Below are 21,945 nucleotides of genomic sequence, written 5' to 3' on the forward strand. Positions count from 1 at the left end.
AAGCACTCAGGGGACTTTTAATATTAAAGAATACATACACCTGTGTCAGGCTGCCTATATATCAGTATAGTTTAAAGGGGTCATATCATGAAAAACCAAATTGTTCCCTGATCTTTTGAAAAATACATATTTCCCAATACAAATGCCCCATTCTGTTCCAGAAGAAATACTATCCATGCAATTATAGCTGCCACACATCAATCCAGACACATCATACAGACTCCTAAAGGACTTTCATATTTGCTTGGCCAGCTCAACCACTGGCAGACCAAAGGAGGACTGAAAGGAGGAATAGCATGTACATACATCAGCATTTGAGCACTCTGTGTAAACAGAACAGGGATAAATAGATTCCCTATAGCCAGCTGCTGGTCAGAAGGGATTGTTACACTGGTAAGTAAAACTCATTCCTTTTCCAAACAACATGGCTAATGGCTAAGCTAAGCAGTTTTCACACTAAAAGGCTGCTAGGAAGAGATTGCTTCTTTATCTTGTTAAAGCCACAAGCATGTTGCTCTTTTCAAAACATTTCCGCTGCTGAGCAATTATGACATACTGTATGTACAGGTAAGGGCTTGATGGCTAAACCCCAAAGTATACTAATATAAGTAGTAAAAAATTTGTTTTTAATATAAAGATTGGTAACACTTTATAATAAGTATGCAGTAATAAAGTACTTACAAATCATTATATATAATATAGTTACTATAGTTAATTCATAGTTAATATATTGTAGTCTATACATTGTTATTTATTATATATGCGTTGTATATATTTATAGGCTACATACCAAATAGTGAGTTCCCTTTCATGGAAACTCGCACTGCGTCGATAATGACACTTAACAACACTTAACACTCTTAGCATAGAATGACACGACGTGTACAGCAAAACGATGCGTACACGTTTTTGCGTACAGCAAAAAAAAAGACATGCGCTTTTGTGTGTCTGTATCCCGCCGCCAATTACACTTCGGGACACATTAGCAGTGTTCGCGTCCGCACACCGAAAGTAGTTTTCGATTATTCCCTGCCGGTCCTTAGCTTCAGGGTGTCGAGAACGAAACCGAAGGAGCCTCCCCTCCAGGGAGCCCTCAGGAATTAATGTCTGTATACCGCCGCCAAGTGCGCTCGGGACACATCAGTTTCCAGCGAACGCATGCTGCAGTGTCCGCCCCAAAGTCCCCAAAGGTAGCGCTCACGTCCGCACAATCATTTAAAAATATTTCCTGCCGGTCGTCTGCTTCAGGGTATCGATAACAGCGCTCGAAAAACAGATCAGATCTTTTAGATCTAAAAAATGCATATTTCCACGTATCCATCCTTTCATCTCACAGGAAGTTCCTGAGGTTCGCTTTCGGGGGCGAAACGTTCGAATATCAGGTTCTTCCTTTCGGCCTAGCACTCTCCCATCACACCTTTACCAAGTGCATGGATGCAGCCCTGGCCCTGCTGAGGCTCCAGGCCATCCATGTACTAAACTATATCAACAACTGGCTTATTTTGGCTCAGTCTCGAGAACTGGCAGTTTGGCATCGAGATGTTGTCCTTGGCCACATTCAGAGCTTGGGGAAGAGACTCAACACGAAGAAGAGAGTGTTGACACCAGCCCAGCAAACTATGTTCCTGGGGGTGGTGTGGGACTCGACTACGATGCGGGCATGAATGTCTCCTGCACGTATCGAATCCATCCTGGCCATGGTGACCAGGATAAAGCACCATCACTGTAAAACAGTTTCAGAGACTGTTAGGGCTCATGGCAGCTGTGTCCAACATGATACCTGCTGCACACGAGGGCTCTAGTGGTGGTTGAAAACCAAGGGGTTTTCCCCGAGGGGGAACACATTCTGCATGATAAGGGTTACGTGCAGATGCCTTCGTTCCCTATCAGTGTGGAAGAAACCTTGGTTCCTGTCCCAAGGCCCAGTGCTGGGAGCGCCATGTCACAAGAAAACCGTTTTGACAGACACACCCTCACCCCACTCTCACTGGCTGGGGCGTGGTCATGGACGGCCGCTTTGCGAGAGGTCTGTGGCAGGACCATCATTCTTCTTGGCACATAAATTACCTAGAAATGTTTGCGGTCTTCCGGGCTCTGAGGAGCTTCCTCCCAGATCTCAAAGGTCACCACGCTCTTGTGAGAACAGACAATACGTCGGTGGTGTCCTATTGGTGTCCTGTTGCGCTCTTTATCCAAACTGGCGCATCAGATCCTCCTGTGAATCGGGGGGCGATGTGGTGAAGTTAATATGCAAGAGGTTCGGCCCAGCGGAAGTGGATCTGTTCACATCTCGAGAGACGACACACTGTCCACTGTGGTTTTCTCTCACACATCCAGCTCCACTGGGGTTGGATGCCATGGTGCAGATGGCCTGTATGCATTTCCCCCGACTGCTCTGCTCCCGGGAGTTTTGGAGAGAGTCAGTCGCAACTGGGTCAGTCTACTCCTGGTAGCCCCGTTGTGGCAGGCCTGAGTATGGTTTTCAGACATAATATCACTCCTGGCGGGCCCCCCATGGTAGATTGGCGGAAGGCTCAATATTCCACCCTCGGCCAGAGCTGTGGAAATCGTGGGTCTGGTCCCTGAGGGGGCCCAGTACCTAGAAGCCGGTCTGTCAGCAGGAGTGGTCGATACTATAATCAGCTCCAGAGCTCCGTCCACCAGACAGTTGTACGGCCTAAAGTGGAATGTTTTCTCCACTTGGTGTAGAGAGCGTGGCGTGGACCCAGTTAACTTCCCAGTGGCTTCAGTGCTGGTGTTCCTCCAGGATCGCTTCTCTGCTGCTCTTACCTTGTCAACACTTAAGGTGTATGTGGCTGCCATTGCGGCTTTCCACACTCCACTAAGTGATGCGCCTTTGGGAAGACATCAACTGGTCAACAATTCCTTCGAAGTGGATGGAGGATGAGGCCTGCGACTCGAACCAGAGTCCCCACATGGGATCTGGCAGTGGTTCTCAAAGGGATTGTTGAGGCCCCCTTCGAACCTCTGGAGTCGGCTGCGGCCAAGAACCTGTCACTTAAGGTGGCCTTTCTCCATGGTGTCCTCTAGAGCCCTCCTTTCAGGGGCAACTATACATGAGGTATGTGATGTGGTTGGCTGGGCCACTCCGCACACATTCTTAAGATTCTGGACCTTCTGTAGTCTGGACCTTCCTTCTATGCTGGGCACACGAGAGCTCTCGTCCTAAGTTGTGCCTGAGACAGCTTTACGCTAGGACAGGCAGGCTTTGTTGTGGCATAGTGGGCATTTCGTTCCCCATAGTGCCGTTATCGACGCAGTGCAATTTCCCTCGAAACGGAACGTCTCGAGTTATGACTGTTACCATTGTTCCCTGAGAAGGGAATGAGATACTACGTCCCTTTGCCATGCCTCCTCCTGCCTGGGAGCGACTTGCTTCATCGCGAAGCTAACACTGCTGTGTGCCAGAGTCCCTTTGTAGCTTCCGTGTATGCCGTCACACGTTTACGTCATCACGCAACGCCAATAGGTTTGGTTTAGTTTAATTCATACTTCAGACATGTTACACTAAGTGGCATTCCCCATAGTGTCGTTATCGACGCAGTGTCTCGTTCCCTTCTCAGGGAACAAGGGTTACAGTTGTAACCCGAGACATTTTCATTCATTGTCACTGTAATTAACACAATTATTATTGCTTAATTAGCTCCTAGTAAAACTATGTGGTGGTTTAACTTAAAAAGTAAGTGCCAGATCGTTATCATATGTTTACCCGCTGTATGTTCCCTCTTGTGTGTTTTCCTGCATTTTGTCAAGTCAAGTCTTGCTGTCAATCTTTCTACTTTTCTTTTAAGGAACACTTAATACTAATGCAATTACTGTCTAATAAAGGTTAGCACTGAATTAATGACATTTTCCAATTTTTCTTGACCTTATCTAAAGTGAGAACTATATGCACATCTAATCTTCTTTATTACCAGGATATAAAATCAGCCTCTTACTTCTTCCCACCAACAGTAGGTGCATTGACGCCATGTTGTAATTACCGTAACGATTCAGAACTGTAAAAAGGTGTCATGTTCTTGTAGATCTTACAGTTACAATGTGTAAATTCGTAATTTCATGAGAGTACCGCGAGAGCGATTGAAATTACGACATGGTGTGAACACAGCAAGATCTTCAGCATGCAGTGTTGGCTCTTCCGTTCAAATGCACTGTGAGTTATGATTAAAGTTATTGGTAAGAAATAAGAATTATTTTATTTATAATTGTTATGCTTAAATGAAAATATTCTGAGAGTGAGACTTGATAACCACAGGCTACTCACTCCCACTGTATAAAAAATGCCTAAACACAGGTTAAAAACTATACGCATGTCATAACAAAAATGAATTATATATTCCTCTACCCATCTAATAAATCTAATGCAATATAATATATTCAATATAAATATTCCACATTTCTGCCCAAACCATTGTAAATTACTACATTATAATAATAGTAAATAATAGTGTCCGGGACCGGGAGTAAACGCAACTCCGTGCTGGGCCGTGCTGAAACAACTAGTGAAACAACTGAAAACAGAGCTATTTGTTGTTACTGTACTGACTGAGAAACCGCTTCAGATGATTCAGTGACAGAGCGGACCGAACGAATCCGAATAGTTTCAGACCATTATGCAAGGACGCTTAGAAAGAATCGAACCAAAATAATGATTAATTCACAAATGATTGGTATCGCTGGTTTGGTCGACAGAAATACGGGGACACACATAATAACTGCTGAAATATTCACACGTAAAACGCATATCAAACTAAATTAACCGCACCGCCAGAAAAAGAGGAGGAGGAGGGAGGTTGGTGCTGTTGGGCCAGATGGAGATGATTGGCCGGCCGGATTTGTACCGCGGGCCACCAGTTGAATAGCCCTGCAGTAGGGGCTCTCCCCTTCCGAATCCCAGTATGATCCCTCATGTTTCTTAACATGGGGGCTCTTCTATTCAGATTGCAGCGTTAGGAGGGAATGGGAATGCCATGCAAGTTATTTTATGGTTTCCTTTCCCGTCATCTGTGGGGGCCACACACGTCTTGATTTTGCAGAGTTAGATGCGCGGGGGCCAACTTTCAGGGTATTCAGGCCTGGTCTTCCTGGGTTAGAAGCTCCTGCCCCTTCTGCGACATTGGTGACGGTGAGTATCACGTTTTATAATTTCTAGGCTCCATGTTGTGGATTCAGTGGCGGGAAACTCTCCAACCTCAGTGACAAACCTCCAGTCCAAATACAGCTCCAGTAGGAGCACGATACTGCCACCGCAGTGCCCCGCTTAACTCGATACTGCCGCTGCAGTGTCCCACCATAACTCCAGCAGGAGCTGCGCTAACATTCCTTCCTATTTAACTTTCTTTCCCAGTTTTAGGTGGGCCTTCTGGACCATTGAGCCTAATTACTCGTGCCAATTTCACTTAAATAGCTATAAGCATTTTGATTAGGTAAATACTGCTTGTTGTCCAAATTATACTTTGCAATTTTGGGGGGCAAATCGGAGCTTAAGTAGAAAATACTCCCAGGCCCCTTCAAAGCGGACAGCAAGCCAAAACTGTTTACCATGTACGCTCAGATTATATGGGCACACAAACTCGTGAAATGCACATTTGAGCAACTCAAACTCAGTGCATAAGCAGTGAAGAGTTTGCGTTGAGCAACATTTACTGTGAACAGAACTTCTCTTAGACACTGAAAACACCGGATCATGAGCTTCTCATGTGAAAATGAACACAGTGCCACACTTCACGCTGAAACATGTAGCATACTGTATGTTTGTTCAATTAAATCACAGTCTTTGTGATTTGATTATGCGATTTAAGTTTTAATTCGAATAATTGTTCAGCCCTAACTTCTGGAGAGAAGTAGCACAGACACTGAACAAAGATAAAACTTTCAAATGTGTCAGCCGCCTGGGATCAGGCACGATGTCAAATGAAGAATACTTTCAAAGGCTACACGTTGGGCAGTAAGCACACGCTAAATGTATGTGAAAAAACAAGGTATGCTTTGAGATAAGCGTCAACGCTGTTGGAGACATCCACAGTATACAGCTTAAAGTTGAGCTCTTTAACAACATGATTAATTAGAACTAAGTACATGATGTTCAGTATTATATGCTAAAAAAACAAAAACAAGAAAGGAAGGATATTTTTATTTCAGCAGCATAAATTCAACACCAATACTAGTCATTCACAAAGTTACGACAGGCACAAACACAGTGATAAACAAAGACACCTGACAGACAACACATTACACACATAATAGCACAAAAACACACAAGTCACAAGTGCCCACTGGAGTGCAGGGTAAGTATTTCTCTCTGAGTGCTTTCATAAATACTAACAAAGTGAGTTGCGAATGTGACATTACCATATCAGCCGTGGTAAAACCCTGAATTTTGACCTTGAACTTTCACCCCGTGGCATGCCTATTGCAGTCCCAGGGCACAAGCAGGTGCAGTGAACATGCACAGATAAGCATTCTCTCATCACTGGTAGCACTTTAAGTGAAAGGGAGTCCATTCCATGTTTGGAATCATGTCTCTACTGAGAATCATGTACAGCACAGCTTACAGTACGTAGTGTTTAAGTTAAACCCATTTGACTAAAGAGCAACCAGTTGTGAGACATCAATATTCCGACCAATCCAAATACCCTATTCCCCTAACCCCCTTGCTGTGGCAACTACTTCGGCATCCCTGGCAGTAGCAACAAGGAAGGAAGGGGGATGGGGTTCAGCCAACACATGCTAGTATCCTATTAGCTGGCTCTCATGAGGAAATAATTGGTGGCCCATGCAGAATCTACAATACTCAGAATGTCTTACCCTGTCTTTCCCTATGAGACACTTTGCATGAACAGAAGACAAATAATGGGCGCAACATTAGTCAAATTTTGTTTGTGCTCAATATAGCAGAAAAAGAATCAACAGAATTTTTTTGCAACATAAATCAACAACAGAGGTTCAATAAGGTGACAATGCCAGTAAAATTCAATGCTCTTTTTTGCAACTAAAAACTACGAATTATCGTGCAATTTACAGTGAAATACAGTTAAAAGACATTCCCAGATGTACATTCATGACATATGATTACATTTATTTAAATAGGTTTGTTTATTTAGGTTTCTTAGGTTGTTTCCTAATGTGTTACCTTTTCAGTAATTTAGTTAATGTTTATTGCATTATTTGAGTGTTATTTGAGTTACCCTGATGGTCTTTTGTCTCTGTGAGTATGACCCTGTGAACCATCTATATATGAGTATTGGCCAAGTTTTATGGACATGCCACTTACAATGATTTATCGTGGCTTACTATTATGCCACCTGAATTATTATGGTGCTTATCAGTAAGTTAAAAGTAGATTTTGGTAGTTCAAGTGGTTATATTTACATTATATAAATAAATGAAATATATGCTTATAAGTTGAGCACATAAATGCCATAGCATAACACCTGAAGCATTGTCACAGTATCTCTTATAGTGAATTTCTGGCAACCACAGCTGTCTTTTTTTACCGTAAATTTAATGGGAGTTTTTTGTATGAACTCACTTTTTTACTGAAGGTTTTGCATGTGGGAAAAGATTCAAACCACACACTCACACATACATACATACACAACTACTTATATTAGCAACAGAAATGGCATTAGTCCATTCAGTCCAGTGATTGTGCACATTCAGACATAGCACTTCCTTCAAATCACATTAGTAGAGCACACAACAAAAAGAAAAGAAAAACTCTAACCACTTTGTCCTCCTTGAGTCATGCAGTCCAGGAAGCAGAGAGTGAAAGACAAGCAAACAGAGGTAGAAGGGGGTTGGAGGTGGAAGAAAAAGTGTGAAATTAAAATTGAAAATAAATGGTGAGAAATGGAAAGAGAGAGTGTGTGAAAAAGAAATGGAGAGAGGGAAGGAAGAGTGGGTGGAGGGGAAAGGAGGTGGGAAAGTGTTAGTGAAGCAACCCAGTTTTCTCTTGTGCGTCAAAATAGTCATTGAGAGTGTCAAGGGCATTCAAAAATGTTTTAATGCTTGTAATAGTAATGCATGTAACACTGACATATTGAACTGTAACACACTGCCATTGACATATTGACATACTGAACTTGAAATGTTATCTGTGTGATCAGATGTGTTTTTCTATACATAACGGCAGACATGTCCAACAATGGTCATGTATGGCTCTATGCTAAAGATGAAATGTGAGAACAGAACACTGACACCACTAGACATGTTTTCCACTCATACTAAAATGAGAATGTCACAAAACACAGATGAGGGGTCCAAGCAACCTCACAGGATGCTTGTCCAATGTCCATAACTGTGAGGCCTCACTGAATCTGTGTCTGTGCATCATTTTTTTTTACACAAATTGTGTTTGATTTGGGAGGTCTGCAGCAAATCCTTTGGATGATTGAGGTTACATGATTTTGTACATGTAATGCCCCCAACAGGGAAACACAAGAACAGCATGTGAAGGGTGTGCTCCATTGCAGTCCTGGCCTTTCAAAGGTATTGATTGATCATGGGTGCTGGCTGGGTGAATTTGAAACAAACTGATCTTTACTGTTAGAATTATCAGAAGGAATAAAATAATTTTCAGAAGAGGATATGACTGATTAACATAAAAGTGGGTCTGACTGAGTGATCAAGACCCAGAAACCCTTTACTGGATAAATAAACACGCTTAAAAACACTATCATACACCTGCGCATACACTACTTTTTTTTCACCACTCTGTTTTTTACACACACTATTCTTGCTGCGATAGTCAGTGTAGTCAGTGTTAGTGGTGTACACGGTGTTCAGTCACACACCGATTACACTTGCCCACAGCGGCACTGCCCACCTTTGTCATTTAGATTTTTTATAGTAATAAAAATAATTCAGTTCAGTTAGAGAACAGACACTACAATTAAAAACTGAACGCGTCAATTCAGCGTGAGCCAAACAAGAGTCGCAGCACAGATCAGCAGCACGCGTCAGATTTATTTTATCACGTGACGAGTGTTAGGCCAGCTGACTAACAAGACGATGGCGGAAGATTTGGTTTCAAAGCGAAACGTAAAAGCGTCTATTTGGCAATATTTTCTCATTGTACAGTTTTGTTGTTGTTTTTCATTAAAAAGAATAATGAACCGACCATTCAAGCAATTGCCACCACCGAATTGCCGATAATTCGCTGAAAGGCATTCATAAGCGATTTAAAAGCGAGGTGGAAAAGAGAGGAAAACTCCAATGTCTTGTAATTGATGATAGAATGTTCATTTTTGGACAAACTAACACTACAATTTATTGCTAGACAATGATCTAAATCTAAACATCCAATTTCAGCTTAAAATTGCCAATACTGGCCAGTTATTAAAATGGCGGTGGCAGTATACTGTGCATCACTAATATAAACAGCATTATAAGGTTGAGCTGCTTTAAAATACTTTGTCATATTATCAGTATCCACAGAACACTGCTTTCAGAGTCCCACTGTTACGATTCCTTATTGAAAACTTTGGGTAGGGACAGTAGGGGACCTCACCCAGCTGGGCAGGACGGAACTAAGGCAGATTGTTCCTCAGCATGCCCAGTGAGATGAGTCCAATCTCAGGTAAGTCACTCTAGAGGAGGGATGGTGTCTTTAGAGACAGCAGGCAAGGATGAGCTCTTAAAATAGACCCTCGCATGTTGTGCTGCTGGAAACGGTCCCACCTTACCCTGCTGGTGCTTAGCAAAGTCAATGAAGATTTCACTCAAAGAACGGAGTCTTTATAAAGCTCAGAGGAGCTGTGGGTGGTTTGGATTTCGCAGTTTAAATCTATAGACTTGATTGGATAGGAGAAACTGAGATTAACTGTTTGTATTCTGAATTTGGATTTGCCAATCCCTCTAAGTTCTATGATTTATACAGATTCAGTAAATTCCTCAGAAGGGAATCAACCAAACAACTGATATGTAGTTACAAACAGTAAAAGACTAAAGCAAGCATTATAAAACAAATTAAATATTCAAATGGTAAATGATGAGTCAATGGAAGTGACTCCACAGTGAGAAAGACAACATGGAGGATGAGGAAAAACAAGCAATGAAAGGGTCCTTACATTATTCGAACGCAACGACACTCTTCCCCCGCAGCGGGCGCAGAACTTGGTCTGGCAGTAGGAACACAGATGCCCACAGCCATCTGCAAACTTGGTTTTACGACAGATGCCACAGGTAGGTGCATCATCTTTATGGACAGCCTGCTGTCGTTTCGTTTCTGCTCCAATCTTCTTCACCTGCTCCTTATAACTCTCAAACTGCTGGTGCAGTGTCCTGACAGACAGAAAATACGATGGGGAGAAAGAGAGAGAGGGAAAAGAGGAGTGTTTGTTAGTTTCAATGTATTGTTAAAAAAACAACCAGCATTGCTATTTGTTAACTACAAATAAAACTAATGAAATGTAAATATATATATATATATATATATATATATATATATATATATATATATATATATATATATATATATATATATATATATTGTTAATTTAATATTATATGAAAAACTTAAGCCAAAATTAGAAATGTTGCCTTGGCAGCTAAGTGAAATAAATAAGTTTAAGATGAGGCACTAAAATTATTAAAAGTAAATAAAAAATAAATTAAAGCTATAGACAAAAAAAGGCAAATGCAGAAAATTACTAAAACTTCAAATCAAAATGAAACTGAAAATATAAAAATCTATTGCACAATATGAATAAATGGTATATACATATTCGGGCTGGGAGAAAAAATCGATTCACCTAGCTATCGCGATTTATTTTTATTTTGTTTTATTTTTCGAATCGATATTAATTCAAATTCAATTGCTTTATTTTTTTCCTTGCTTGTAGATGAGGTTGACAGAAGTTAGCCACTTTCGTTCCAACAGAGGATGAAATGTGTCGTTATCAAGTGACGTAATATCCCAAGTGGACGCGTGGAAGAGACGTAAGACTGAAAGCACTGAAAAGCCCTCGCGCTACTCATTTGCTGAGAGAGAGATAAGACAATAGAGCTCCATGATTCATCTTTAAAAGACTGTGATCTCGATTCAAACAACCACGCGATCTTTCAATTCGCCTAAACTTTGACAAAATCATATCACATAACATTCAAAGCTGTGTTGGCGCTGCCGCTGACCCGGAGAGAGTTGTCATGAAACAGCTTCACAAGCAATACTTGGATAAAAGTTTAAAGTTCAAATATGAACACTGATGTCTACGATAGATTTCACTTTTCCCGATGGTCTAGTGTTAAAAAAACTGCAATATATTGCAATATTGAATCGCAATACTTGTAGAATCGCAATATCGTATCGGCACCCAAGTATCGTGATAGTATCAAATCAAAAGGTGTATTGTCCCAGCCCTAATAAATATAGCCTACTACAATAGAACCTCAGCCAACCCCCAATATAAAACATCAAGTAACATTTAATGTGGCATTTACTGAATATCAGATCATTTGTTTGTCTTACAGTTAGAAATGTCATGAAGATTTAAAATACACATTTTAAACTATATATCTTCTTCTTAGACCCCTAGCAGTACCTTCAAGTACTTCCAGGGATCCATGGACACACGTTTTGCAAGAAATATTCCAAAAACCCAACAGGTAAACATAGCTGTACTGTAGTATTGCAGATTACAAAAATTGCAGACACCTAAACAACTAAAAGTGTTATTTTCCAGATGAAAATTAACACATTGAAAAGACATCTTGGCGACATACATGAGCTATCTGGGTGATGGACAGTATTTAGCACATGTACAACATCATATTATATCCGAAATGTGTCATAGTATCAGTCTGTAAAACCAGAATTACAATCTGAATTGTAACCTAACTCCAATTTGTTTGTATTCTCCCTTCACTGGAATGAAATTAAACTGTTAATGAATTGCCAATGAGGCGCTGCTGTCTGCTTAAAAAAGATGGGGCTTCATTCCAGAAACATTTCTCAAAGGAACAGCACATTAGCATAACAGTTCTCTTATAGCAAGTGGTTAGCAGATCTAATGACCACGGTAAAGACATTAAGCTATTTGAAATGATTCCCCTGAAAAAAGACACAGCTCATTGTAAATTGTGAATTCATTGCATGCATTTTTTCTGTAAAAGTTGCCTCCAACACTATAGGCTGACAGGTAACCGAAAAGTTCATCTTCACCTTCTAACCAAGAGCTCACTGTTTCGTTCAACAACGTTTGTCATTTGAAAATGTGCATAGGCTTACACTGCAGTAAAAAATATTCTTCAAGAAATAAAAAACGCAAAAGCAAGTGCAAAGCATCACCTCTGTTTGTGGCGAACAGCCATGATCCGCAATTTCTTCTCAAAATCCCAAACCTGCACAAAATAGCGACTCCAGAGTCCCCTGAAACTCACTAACAAATGCACACTTCCCACAACTTCTGATCTCCATGGATGAAAATGCTAGCATTCTCTCTTGCTTGCCCACATTTGCAGCTTCCCTTCTAGAATCAGACAGCAGACTGCAGTCCCAGGTATCTGGATGGAGGTTGTGACTTTGGGGAGTCTTGGCTTGTGATGCTATATTACGCAGTCAGGATGAAACCGTTACGTGGGAAGTCGAAGGCGTGGCGACAAGGATGAATCATTGGCAGGAGAATCAAAGAAAAGAAAAGTGACCTCTTTAAGGTTATGTGTGGATATGCTTAAGGAGATTTATGGACATTTCAAGTGCATTATATACACATATTGAATTACGTTGGCGAACAAATCTTCTAAATAAGATGACAAGACAAGCATGAAAAATGTGTATGGTTTTCCAGAAGAATGACTAGCCTAGTAGTCAGTGCTCTCAACTGGGAACAACTGTCATGGTATAGCAAGGGACCAGGTCTCCAGGGATCATGGGAACACAAATAAACCAGCTCTACAACTTTCAAAAACCGTTATTATTTACTCGCCGTGATACGTCGTTTCAAACCTGTGTGACTTCCTTCAGTAGAATAGGCCTATAAGGTGAAATGTTGAAGAATATGCTGGCCAATCATTTCCATAAAATAAAAGTCAATGAGGACTGAATCTGTCATATCCTTTTTGTTTGCACTGCCTTGGTTTATGCTTATTCAAATAAATAAATCAAAACATTTCATAACAATTTTCTTTGACTGTGATACAGTTACAAAATGATAGAATACCAATCATGAGAATCACCACTGAGACAAATTTGAATGACAAACAACTTAAGGATGCTTTTAAAGATGCTTAAGGTAATGTGTGTGTATGTGTCAAATTTGTGTTGAAAGTGTGGGGTGAAAGTTAAAGATTGCTTTGTGTGAGAAACATTGATTATTTTCCCCTCTTGTGATTTGCTAATCACTGAAAGTAGATAATCGAGACAGTGAGTTGAAATCGAGAACTAGATCCGTTCATAAAGAATCATTAAAACCGGTTTTGTGAACTGGATCCATCAACCCACTGAAAAGATCTGACTCGGAATACTGATTCGTTCACAAATCAGACGTTGACACTTCTCTCAGAGTTAGGATGGAAATCAAAAGTTTGGTGAGTAAATAATGATAATACAATTTTTTTAGATTAACTACTCTACTACTACTTTAATCCTGAAATCTCTTCTAGTTGAGCAGTTTTGTTTAACATGATCTCACACTGGACAAGAAACTCAACTGTAACCATTAGAAAGCGTAATAGAAATGTACAATTACATTTTCAGGTTTAAATTACATCCTGAATTGTTCTGTGTTTCTGTGATGTGCCACAAGGTTTCTGATACTGAAGCTAAATCTAGATCCACTGATTCAATCACTAATATACAGTACTTGGCTGGTCATTGGACCACAGTAGGAAAAACATCAATACATTTTTGTTGGAACAGACTGAGGTTAGCTCTGAGGGTTGAACTTTGGTCTTTCTACACCTTCCCAAAAGGCAAAACAAGTCCTAAAATAGTTGCTTGAACTCCATGCCTCTGATTCACTGTAACTTTGTAAACTTGTAACTTAACTGTGCTAAATCCTAGGAGAATACCATAAAAGGAGATGTTTTAGAGACTCAAAAAGACTATATATATATATATATATAAAGATATCAGGAAACCTGAGCTTTCCTTCTACTAGTCAGAAAATTCCCTGTGGGACTGGATAACACGGGATGACCTCATTCTGGCAAGAAAGTAAGAGACAACATAATGACACCCCAAATTCCTGTTCAGAATTCACAGAAATGCAAATGTCCCAACCTGATCAGATTTAACGATTTCATCAGAAAATATTAACAATTATAAAACATTTAGTTCTGATCCTCAAATTTGATTGGCTGAGCAGCATTACAAGAGTGCTAGAATACAGTCCAGCAACAGAACTGAGACTTTCATTGTTTGTATCATTCCACTTCAGACTGTGTGCATGTGCACACGTGCTCTAGTACGTAAGAACAAGCTTATGATTTAATCTGGAAATAAAGCAAAATAACTGAGAAAAATGAGAATTAGTCCTCAGATGCCATGTCCGTAATTTATAGCAAAAAATTGATCATTAATTTGATAAATCTCAAACAGATTCATTAAAAGAAGTTATTACTCCACCATGTGCGTGACATCATTAACCGATGTGGTTGAGCGACAAATTTGCGACAGTGCGGTTTCGGGAAACAGTCGTGACTAGCTAGTTGATTTCTTCAACAATGCATCGTATATGGTAGTTAAGCAGCGAGTTACATCGTTGTATGATTAACTCACCCCTCTGCATTAATGGTGGGGATTTATCACTGATACTTTTTGCAGGTTATATTGCTACACCACTCTTTATGAGTGAGTAATTGAATCATTAACTCCACAGACTCATTCAGGAACAAAACAAATGACTGTCTTTAAGAGTGAGTCAATGAATCATTCACTGAAACACATCATTCAAAAACACTGACTGAATTAACACAGAAGCATACTACTCTTACTGTTTCTGTAAAAAGAAAAAAAAAGTAAGTAAGAGTAGTATGTTCTTCTGAATTCGGCCACATATTCTTTCAAGAACAAAACAAGTGGCTCTCTGAGATGCTCGCTAAATCATTCACCAAAATGACATCAAAAACACAGATTCATTCAGGAATGCAAATAATGTGTTAAGTCTCAGATGCACAATGGATTGACTTTGGTTTGGAACCAGTTTTGCTGGAGGACCAAAAACTGACGCACTAATTATTGTGTCTAAAATATAACTTACGCAGTATTAAAACCATTATCAAACTACCTAGTGTGAAAATGATCACTTGTGTGTGTGATATTGTTGGCTGAGGAAATTGTATAAGTCTGAATAAGGAAAATCCCCTCTAGCATCTGTATACTGCGTACAGCTCCTCATTGCTCTAGTTTTCAAGACCCATGCATAGCCTTAAAATGCCCCTCAGACATCAGAATTTCTCTCTCTCTTTTTCTCAGACATGGCCTGCTAGTAATTATCACCCGTCGATTACATCAGAAGGGTAGGTGTGAGCAAGACAGCAATGAAGGATGGACAGTTGGATGAATAGATAGGGAGAGGGAGAGAGAGAGAGAGAGAGAGAGAGAGAAGAAGGACAGGGTGGAAAAGGGAGGAGAGCAGAAAAAAAGGACTATTTTCCATCTCGCTGGCTGATTCCCGGCTGCCGCCTCGCCTGGATGTCTCTTTTTTTTCCCTCTATTTTTCACAAATTAATTGAAAGTGTCCAGTTGCATCAGCACTCAGAGCCCACATACACACAGAAAAATAGGCACACAAACATGACTCAACCCCAAGAGGACTTCCCACCCATTTACGCTTTCAGTGAGTTTACAGATGGAAAATACAATTTGTAGAGTGATCAGTAGTTACACCAAACTAAAAAAAGAATGTTTCTTCCAATATAGCCTGGTTAAAATTACGCACTGCAGACTTGCACTTTACATGTTGTGAAATTCACTATAACTGTGTATAAATATCAGAGAAGTTCATTCATAAAAGTAAAATCTATATTTTCACCCACCATTATACATCCATTTGAAACTAGATACAGAGGAGCGGAAAGAAAGACAAGTATCGATCATTCAATCAGCTCATAAGTTAACATCTATTCTTATCCATGAAAAGAGAGGAAGCAATAGAAAAAAAAGTAGTTATAATGAAGGAGAAGCTGAAGTTGCCATGGCCAATGGTTATAGAAAACAATGTTGTGTAAAGAATCCAATAGTCATTAATCTAAAATAAAAAGTAGGCCTATACATTCACAGAAACTGGCTCAAGTAAAAGACAAAGTAGCTCATGAGAAAAAAAGTAACTGATATTAAATCAGCTACCAAAGTATCAAAAGTAAAATAAATGTTATATATAATCGCACACTATAACCGATTGAGGATATGTAAGAACTGACTCCCACAACTTGTAGTCAGAAGTTTACATAAACCTTGCAGAATCTACAGTTAATAAGTTAATTATTATTAAATGGAGAAAATAACAGTTCACTCAGTTTAATAGTTTACATACGCTTCATTGATTCTTAACATTGTTTCATCATATGGATGATCCATGACTTTTTTTATGTTGTTCTTGTTTGTCTCGAGCAGTTAAACTGCCCACTGTTCTGTTCTTTAGCTCCTACTGAGGGGCTGATGGGAGACAACGATGACTGGATTGCAAGAATGGCTGAGGACTGGAGAGGACACTGAAGAGAAACACAGGGACTGACAGAACACATTAAATCCATTGTAACAGTTTGGAGAGGAGGTGGGAGAGGGAGGCTGGGAGGGGCCAACGGGTCTGATGAAGGCGATTCGGATTCAGGCAGAATCAAAGGAGGTAGGGAATCCTGTTCTCCAAACACAAAACAAACGGAGATGACTTGTGACAATAAGTCTATTAGTTGAGCTGGAAAGAGACTGACAGATCTGAGTAACCCCTCTCACTGTTTTGATGGTGCCTGGGGTGCTCAATGTTTACACTTTTGGTGGAGATAAACACATAAATTGCATACTAATAATAGTTGTCAATGAACAATAAACAGGGTTAAATGAATGTATTTTAAAGGGGTCATATAATGCCATTTTTGTTCAAGCTAATATGATTCTTTAGGGTCTAAATTAAAAGTTTGTAATATACTTTAATTAAAAATTCTCATTAGTATTGTAAGAAAACACTCATTTTACCTGGTCAAAAACAGCTCTGTTTTCAGCACACCGTTTAAGTGCATGTGTCTTTAAATGATAATGAGCTTTGCTCACCCCGCCCCTCTTTTCTGTGCGTACACCGTTTGTAACACAATAACACAATAACCATAACGCATTGTTCATTATAAACGTGGGATTATGAATTATATTGAGAACGTCGTACATAGAAAACATGCCGTAATGTACCCTGAGTGTAAACAGCCGCATTCATCGTGAAGCGTGCAGCAAACGATTTGCAAAGATTAATATAAATATTAATATAAAGGTTAATAAAACGTTACACTCACTTCAGTTCTTCTGGAGGTGCAGCAGTAACACGAATAGTTGGTACCGATCCTTTTTTCAGGAGCAGCTTCTTAACAGCTTTATAACGTTACTGACCCTCGTTTGTAAAGCAGTCTGGTGTGTGAAATGATTCGCACAAACATGAAAGCATTGACGTTGATCGTGGGGAATATTCCCTTCGAAAACAAACTCAGCCACTGCGTCTTCAGCGGTTTGGATTTAGGAACATCAAAATGACTGCTGTGTTCATTATTGCACCCAAGAACAGAACCCCACAATCGCTTAGAAGAAGCCATTCTGCTCATAGACAGTGCTCCAGCGTATCAACAATGACCGCGCCGGTCCGCGCAGACTATGATTGACAGCTCGCTCACGAGCGGGGGCGGGACTGTGTTGAAACGCTGCTGTCAATCAACAATCGTGGGAGGGGCGCCGATTTTGTGACGTCACAAAATCGAACGGCTTGATTTGAGATGGGGGAACACATATAAGAAGATTTAAAAAAAAAAAACTGGATGGATTTTTATCATTTTATGATAGTTGTGTACAGGCACTGCCAACACACATTTCAGTACAATCAACTTGTAAAAGTGCATGTACCATTATATGACCCCTTTAACATAAAAATTCACCTTTAAGTACAGTAACAAAATTTGTACTTTGCACAGCTGATGAAAAATTGCTCCCACTTTTTTCTCTTGCTCATTTACTCCCATGATCTGGCACTTTATCAAAAACACATCTGTTCTATTAATCATATGGCAAACAGCATAAACTATATGCTATAATTTTCAAACTCTTATATTATAGTATTATTATAAAGTTATTCTATATTATTAAGTATTACATGTGGGTGCAAGTTCCAGAAAAATATAATGCCTGTATAGTAAACAACTTGGAAAATGGCAAATATAAATAAAATATAAATTTGATACAAAATAGGAAAATCCATTAACAACTGTCTCAGTTGGCAGCAATTCATGATGATTTACATTTATTCATTTAGCAGACGCTTTTATCCAAAGACGCTTTTTTTTTCATGATAAAAGTCAACTATATCCAGTCGTCTCAAATGAGAAATAATTATATTGCATGTATGATTCCTTTAAGAAAGGCCTGGAATTAATATAACGGCAGCATCTTTTATCTTGTTTGTTGATTGTGTTTGTTGCTGTTGGAAAGTTTTATGTATTTATAGACTGCTAAAAGTGCCTTTAGTGCCTTTTGTAATGGACTCTATGCCTACTCTCGTATTCTGTCTCACTCACTCTCTACCTTTATTTTTCGATATTCACTGACAAGACTTCCGGTTTCCTTCTCTGATATTTTTTTCTAAGTAGAGTGGTTTTAAAACTATTCTTCAAATATACTGTATGTGTAGGTATAGCCATGTATATATAGGCCTATATATGCAGCACCTTCACTGATGCACTGATGTGATGCCATTTGTGATTGTATTGGTGAGCATTACTGTGGTAAACTGGGGATTTCTCTGACTGGTCAGACACACACATACACACACACACAATTCCCGGGCAACCCATGGAGAACGCTTGTTCATTAAACTTTCATGTTGTTGAGTGCTAAAAAAGCAACTTTTCTCTCCCTTTTTCCTCAGACACTTTTACTCCTTTTACATCATGTAAGAGAATGCCCTGTTTTTATAGGCATATTCCCAGAACTTCATGATAGCTATTACAAGACACCTTCAAGACCGTGAACTACAGCCGATAACAGTACTGAATCATGATCAATCATCCACTAACTAGGCGTCTCAAAGGAGGGTCAAATGACCTTAACACTTATGTGCAAACATGAAATGGCTACTAACCGGTTGTTGCAATTATTAACCAGTCAATTCAGTGCTTAATCAGAGCAGTTTTAGTGTTAAAAAAGAGCAGATGAACCTCTTCACATCTCAAAGCAAACAGACTTATAACGCTATAAGCCGACTCTTGCTCTCACACAATTACATGTAAGTGAGAATTCATGAGGGAAGGTAAAAAATAAACAGGTTAAAAATAGACCGCGAACATCTAGAGAAGCCCATGACAAGCTACATTTTTAAATATTTCAGCAATGACTTCCAAGTGTGAGCTATTTTCAGCTTCAATTCATAATTTAATGCCTACGTTTTTCCTCCCAGAAACCATGAAACCTTCCTTATATGCTAAGAAAAAAAGAAAGGAACAAGAAAAGATGATCCAACCAACTGATCTTTTCAACAAACTGATTTCAGTAAGACACATTATCTTTTTATAAGGAATTTTCTTCAGCAACAAAGCTACTGTTTTGAGATTGCAGTTTGGCAAGAGGCTGTCCTCAACAACTGAACCTGTTTCATAAGTCTAGAAGGAAAAATGGCTGCCACTCTTTCACTAGTAGTCACATTGGAAAAGAAACAACGAGGGCTACAGGACATTTTTATAAAATGATGCGAATTAAACATCCTCTTACCTTCTACTGTTTATGTGGGATCTAATAAATTAATTATTGTCTTGAAATATGCAGGTTTTGTATCCTCAGACAGGCATGCTGCCTTTCCAAAGGCCCAGCTAACAAAAAACTGAATAAGAAAGTTTTGCTAGCATTCCCAATTAGTTATGAAAAAACTATTTTTGAATGTTTTCCTAATGTTTAAAACATCCAGTTTGGATGTTAATGCGGATGTTAAGGGAACATTCCATTTTGCAAACATTATGGGAATTATACTTTTGCATGTTCTAAACATTCTGAAACAAGTAGCAACATTTAAATAATGTTAGAAAAATGTCAAGCTAAAACATTCAGGAAGAAAACAAGTAATAAAAACTCAGTGAGTGTTTTAGCGCAATTTTCTGACGTCATGGGATCACAACACTAAGAGATAGTAAATCTTTTCCTGGATTTTTTTTGTGCGTTTCCGAGATTAGACCTTCCTTAACATAATACCGAAAACCCGAAGTCTCTAGGTGGTCTGGTTGAGGAGTAGATAGAAGTGCAAGATTGGTGCGCACAGACAGAACAGAAATCATGAGTTAACAATCGCAATTTTGTCCGGTGGAAAATTGCGCTAAAAATGTATACATGATGTATAAATAAAGTTTTTGTGCTATCATTTGTGCATACATTAAAGATCAGATAATTTTGAACAAACATTTATTAATGTTACTAGAAGAACCTCACCAGAACGTTAAGAAAAGTTCTGAGAACATCAGAAACAAGTGATGCAAACGACAAATTTAAGAAAAAAGTTTTTATGCTCGCTTGAGGTGGTTTTTGACTTGTGCGAAAAAGAGTTAATGTGAATAATGGAAGATGGAAACACATTTGTTGAATAAATTCTGACGTAGCGAACATTAATGTGACTAATCGTCTGTTTCCGCTGATGGTGTTTTATTTACTGTTGGTTACCAATACCACCATCATACACTCGAACAACTTGATGGAAACACACCTAAATCACATTTTTTGTTTTGCTTTTTTTTTTTTTTGCTTTTGCAAACTTTGAAAAGATTTGTCTCACGTTTGGAAGGAAACCCAGCTATAGTAGTTCACCACTGAAAGCCAGTTTGTTCCTAGCCTTTGAATAAACCTAAACCCTTTTTTTCTGTACAAAGAAACAGTCAAACACTTGTACAAAGTACACAACTCCATTACTTGAGTGAAAGTATAGATACTACTGGTAAAATATTATACCTTTACAAGTGCAAGTTTTAAAAACAGATTTTTACAATCTTACTGTAAAAGTACAGGAGTACTTGCTTTTATAAGTACTTAAGTATCAAAAGTAAGTTTCGTTTTTTACATCAACACATTTCATAATTGTTGCACTGTTGTGCCATCAAGGTGGCTTAAGCCAGTCAGTGATGCTCCATCCGAAATGCTAGCATATGATTACCTTAAACTCAAGTAATTGTACTTCGTTACTGTCCACCTCTGCACTAGTGTTCATTTTCAATGGAAACTGCAGTGAATTGTATTTCTAGGTAAAAGTGACATGACATTTGTAGAATATTATATATCCTATATTTGTGATCCTGGATCACAAAACCAGTCACAAGTCGAACAGGTGTATTTGTGGCAAAAGCCAACAATACATTGTATGGTTCAAAATGATCAATTTTATTATTTTATGCCAAAAATAATTAGGCTATTAAGTAAAGATCATGTTCCATGAAGATATTTAGTATATTTCCTACTGTAAATATATAAAACATTTATTTTTGTGAGTGAATGCAGCACAATCGTGAACATAAATGGACAACTTTAAAGGCAATTTTCTCAATGTTTAGATTTTTTTGCACCCTCAGATTCCACATTTTCAAATATCGGTAGTTGTATCTCGGCAAAATATTGACAATTGTCTATTGCCATATACTTTCAGATGATGTATAAATCTCAATTTCAGAAAATTGACCCATGTGACTGGTTTTGTGGTCCAGGGTAACATATATAACAACTGGTGACATTCAAGTTTTTTTGTGCTTGAAACTTGTGATTAA

The 21,945-nt window shown here is 39.0% G+C and overlaps 1 protein-coding gene across 3 annotated transcripts in view; it reads right to left on the reverse strand.

Annotated features, from left to right (window-relative positions):
* rims1b (regulating synaptic membrane exocytosis 1b) overlaps positions 1-21,945 on the reverse strand; it is a gene marked incomplete at both ends in the record, with an annotated part of 89,184 nt that overhangs the window by 64,612 nt on the left and 2,627 nt on the right. For 2 of the 3 annotated variants that reach the window (XM_081361722.1, XM_081361720.1), the window contains 2 exons: positions 6,829-6,849; positions 10,092-10,305. In XM_081361722.1, the coding sequence (XP_081217848.1) occupies positions 6,829-6,849; positions 10,092-10,305 (235 nt within the window). The remainder of the gene's footprint in view (positions 1-6,828; positions 6,850-10,091; positions 10,306-21,945) is intronic. The other variant, XM_081361721.1, reaches the window with a different exon arrangement.

This window comes from Scardinius erythrophthalmus (genome assembly GCF_964197995.2).
Source record: "Scardinius erythrophthalmus genome assembly, chromosome: 3".
Classification (NCBI taxonomy): Eukaryota; Metazoa; Chordata; class Actinopteri; order Cypriniformes; family Leuciscidae; genus Scardinius; species Scardinius erythrophthalmus.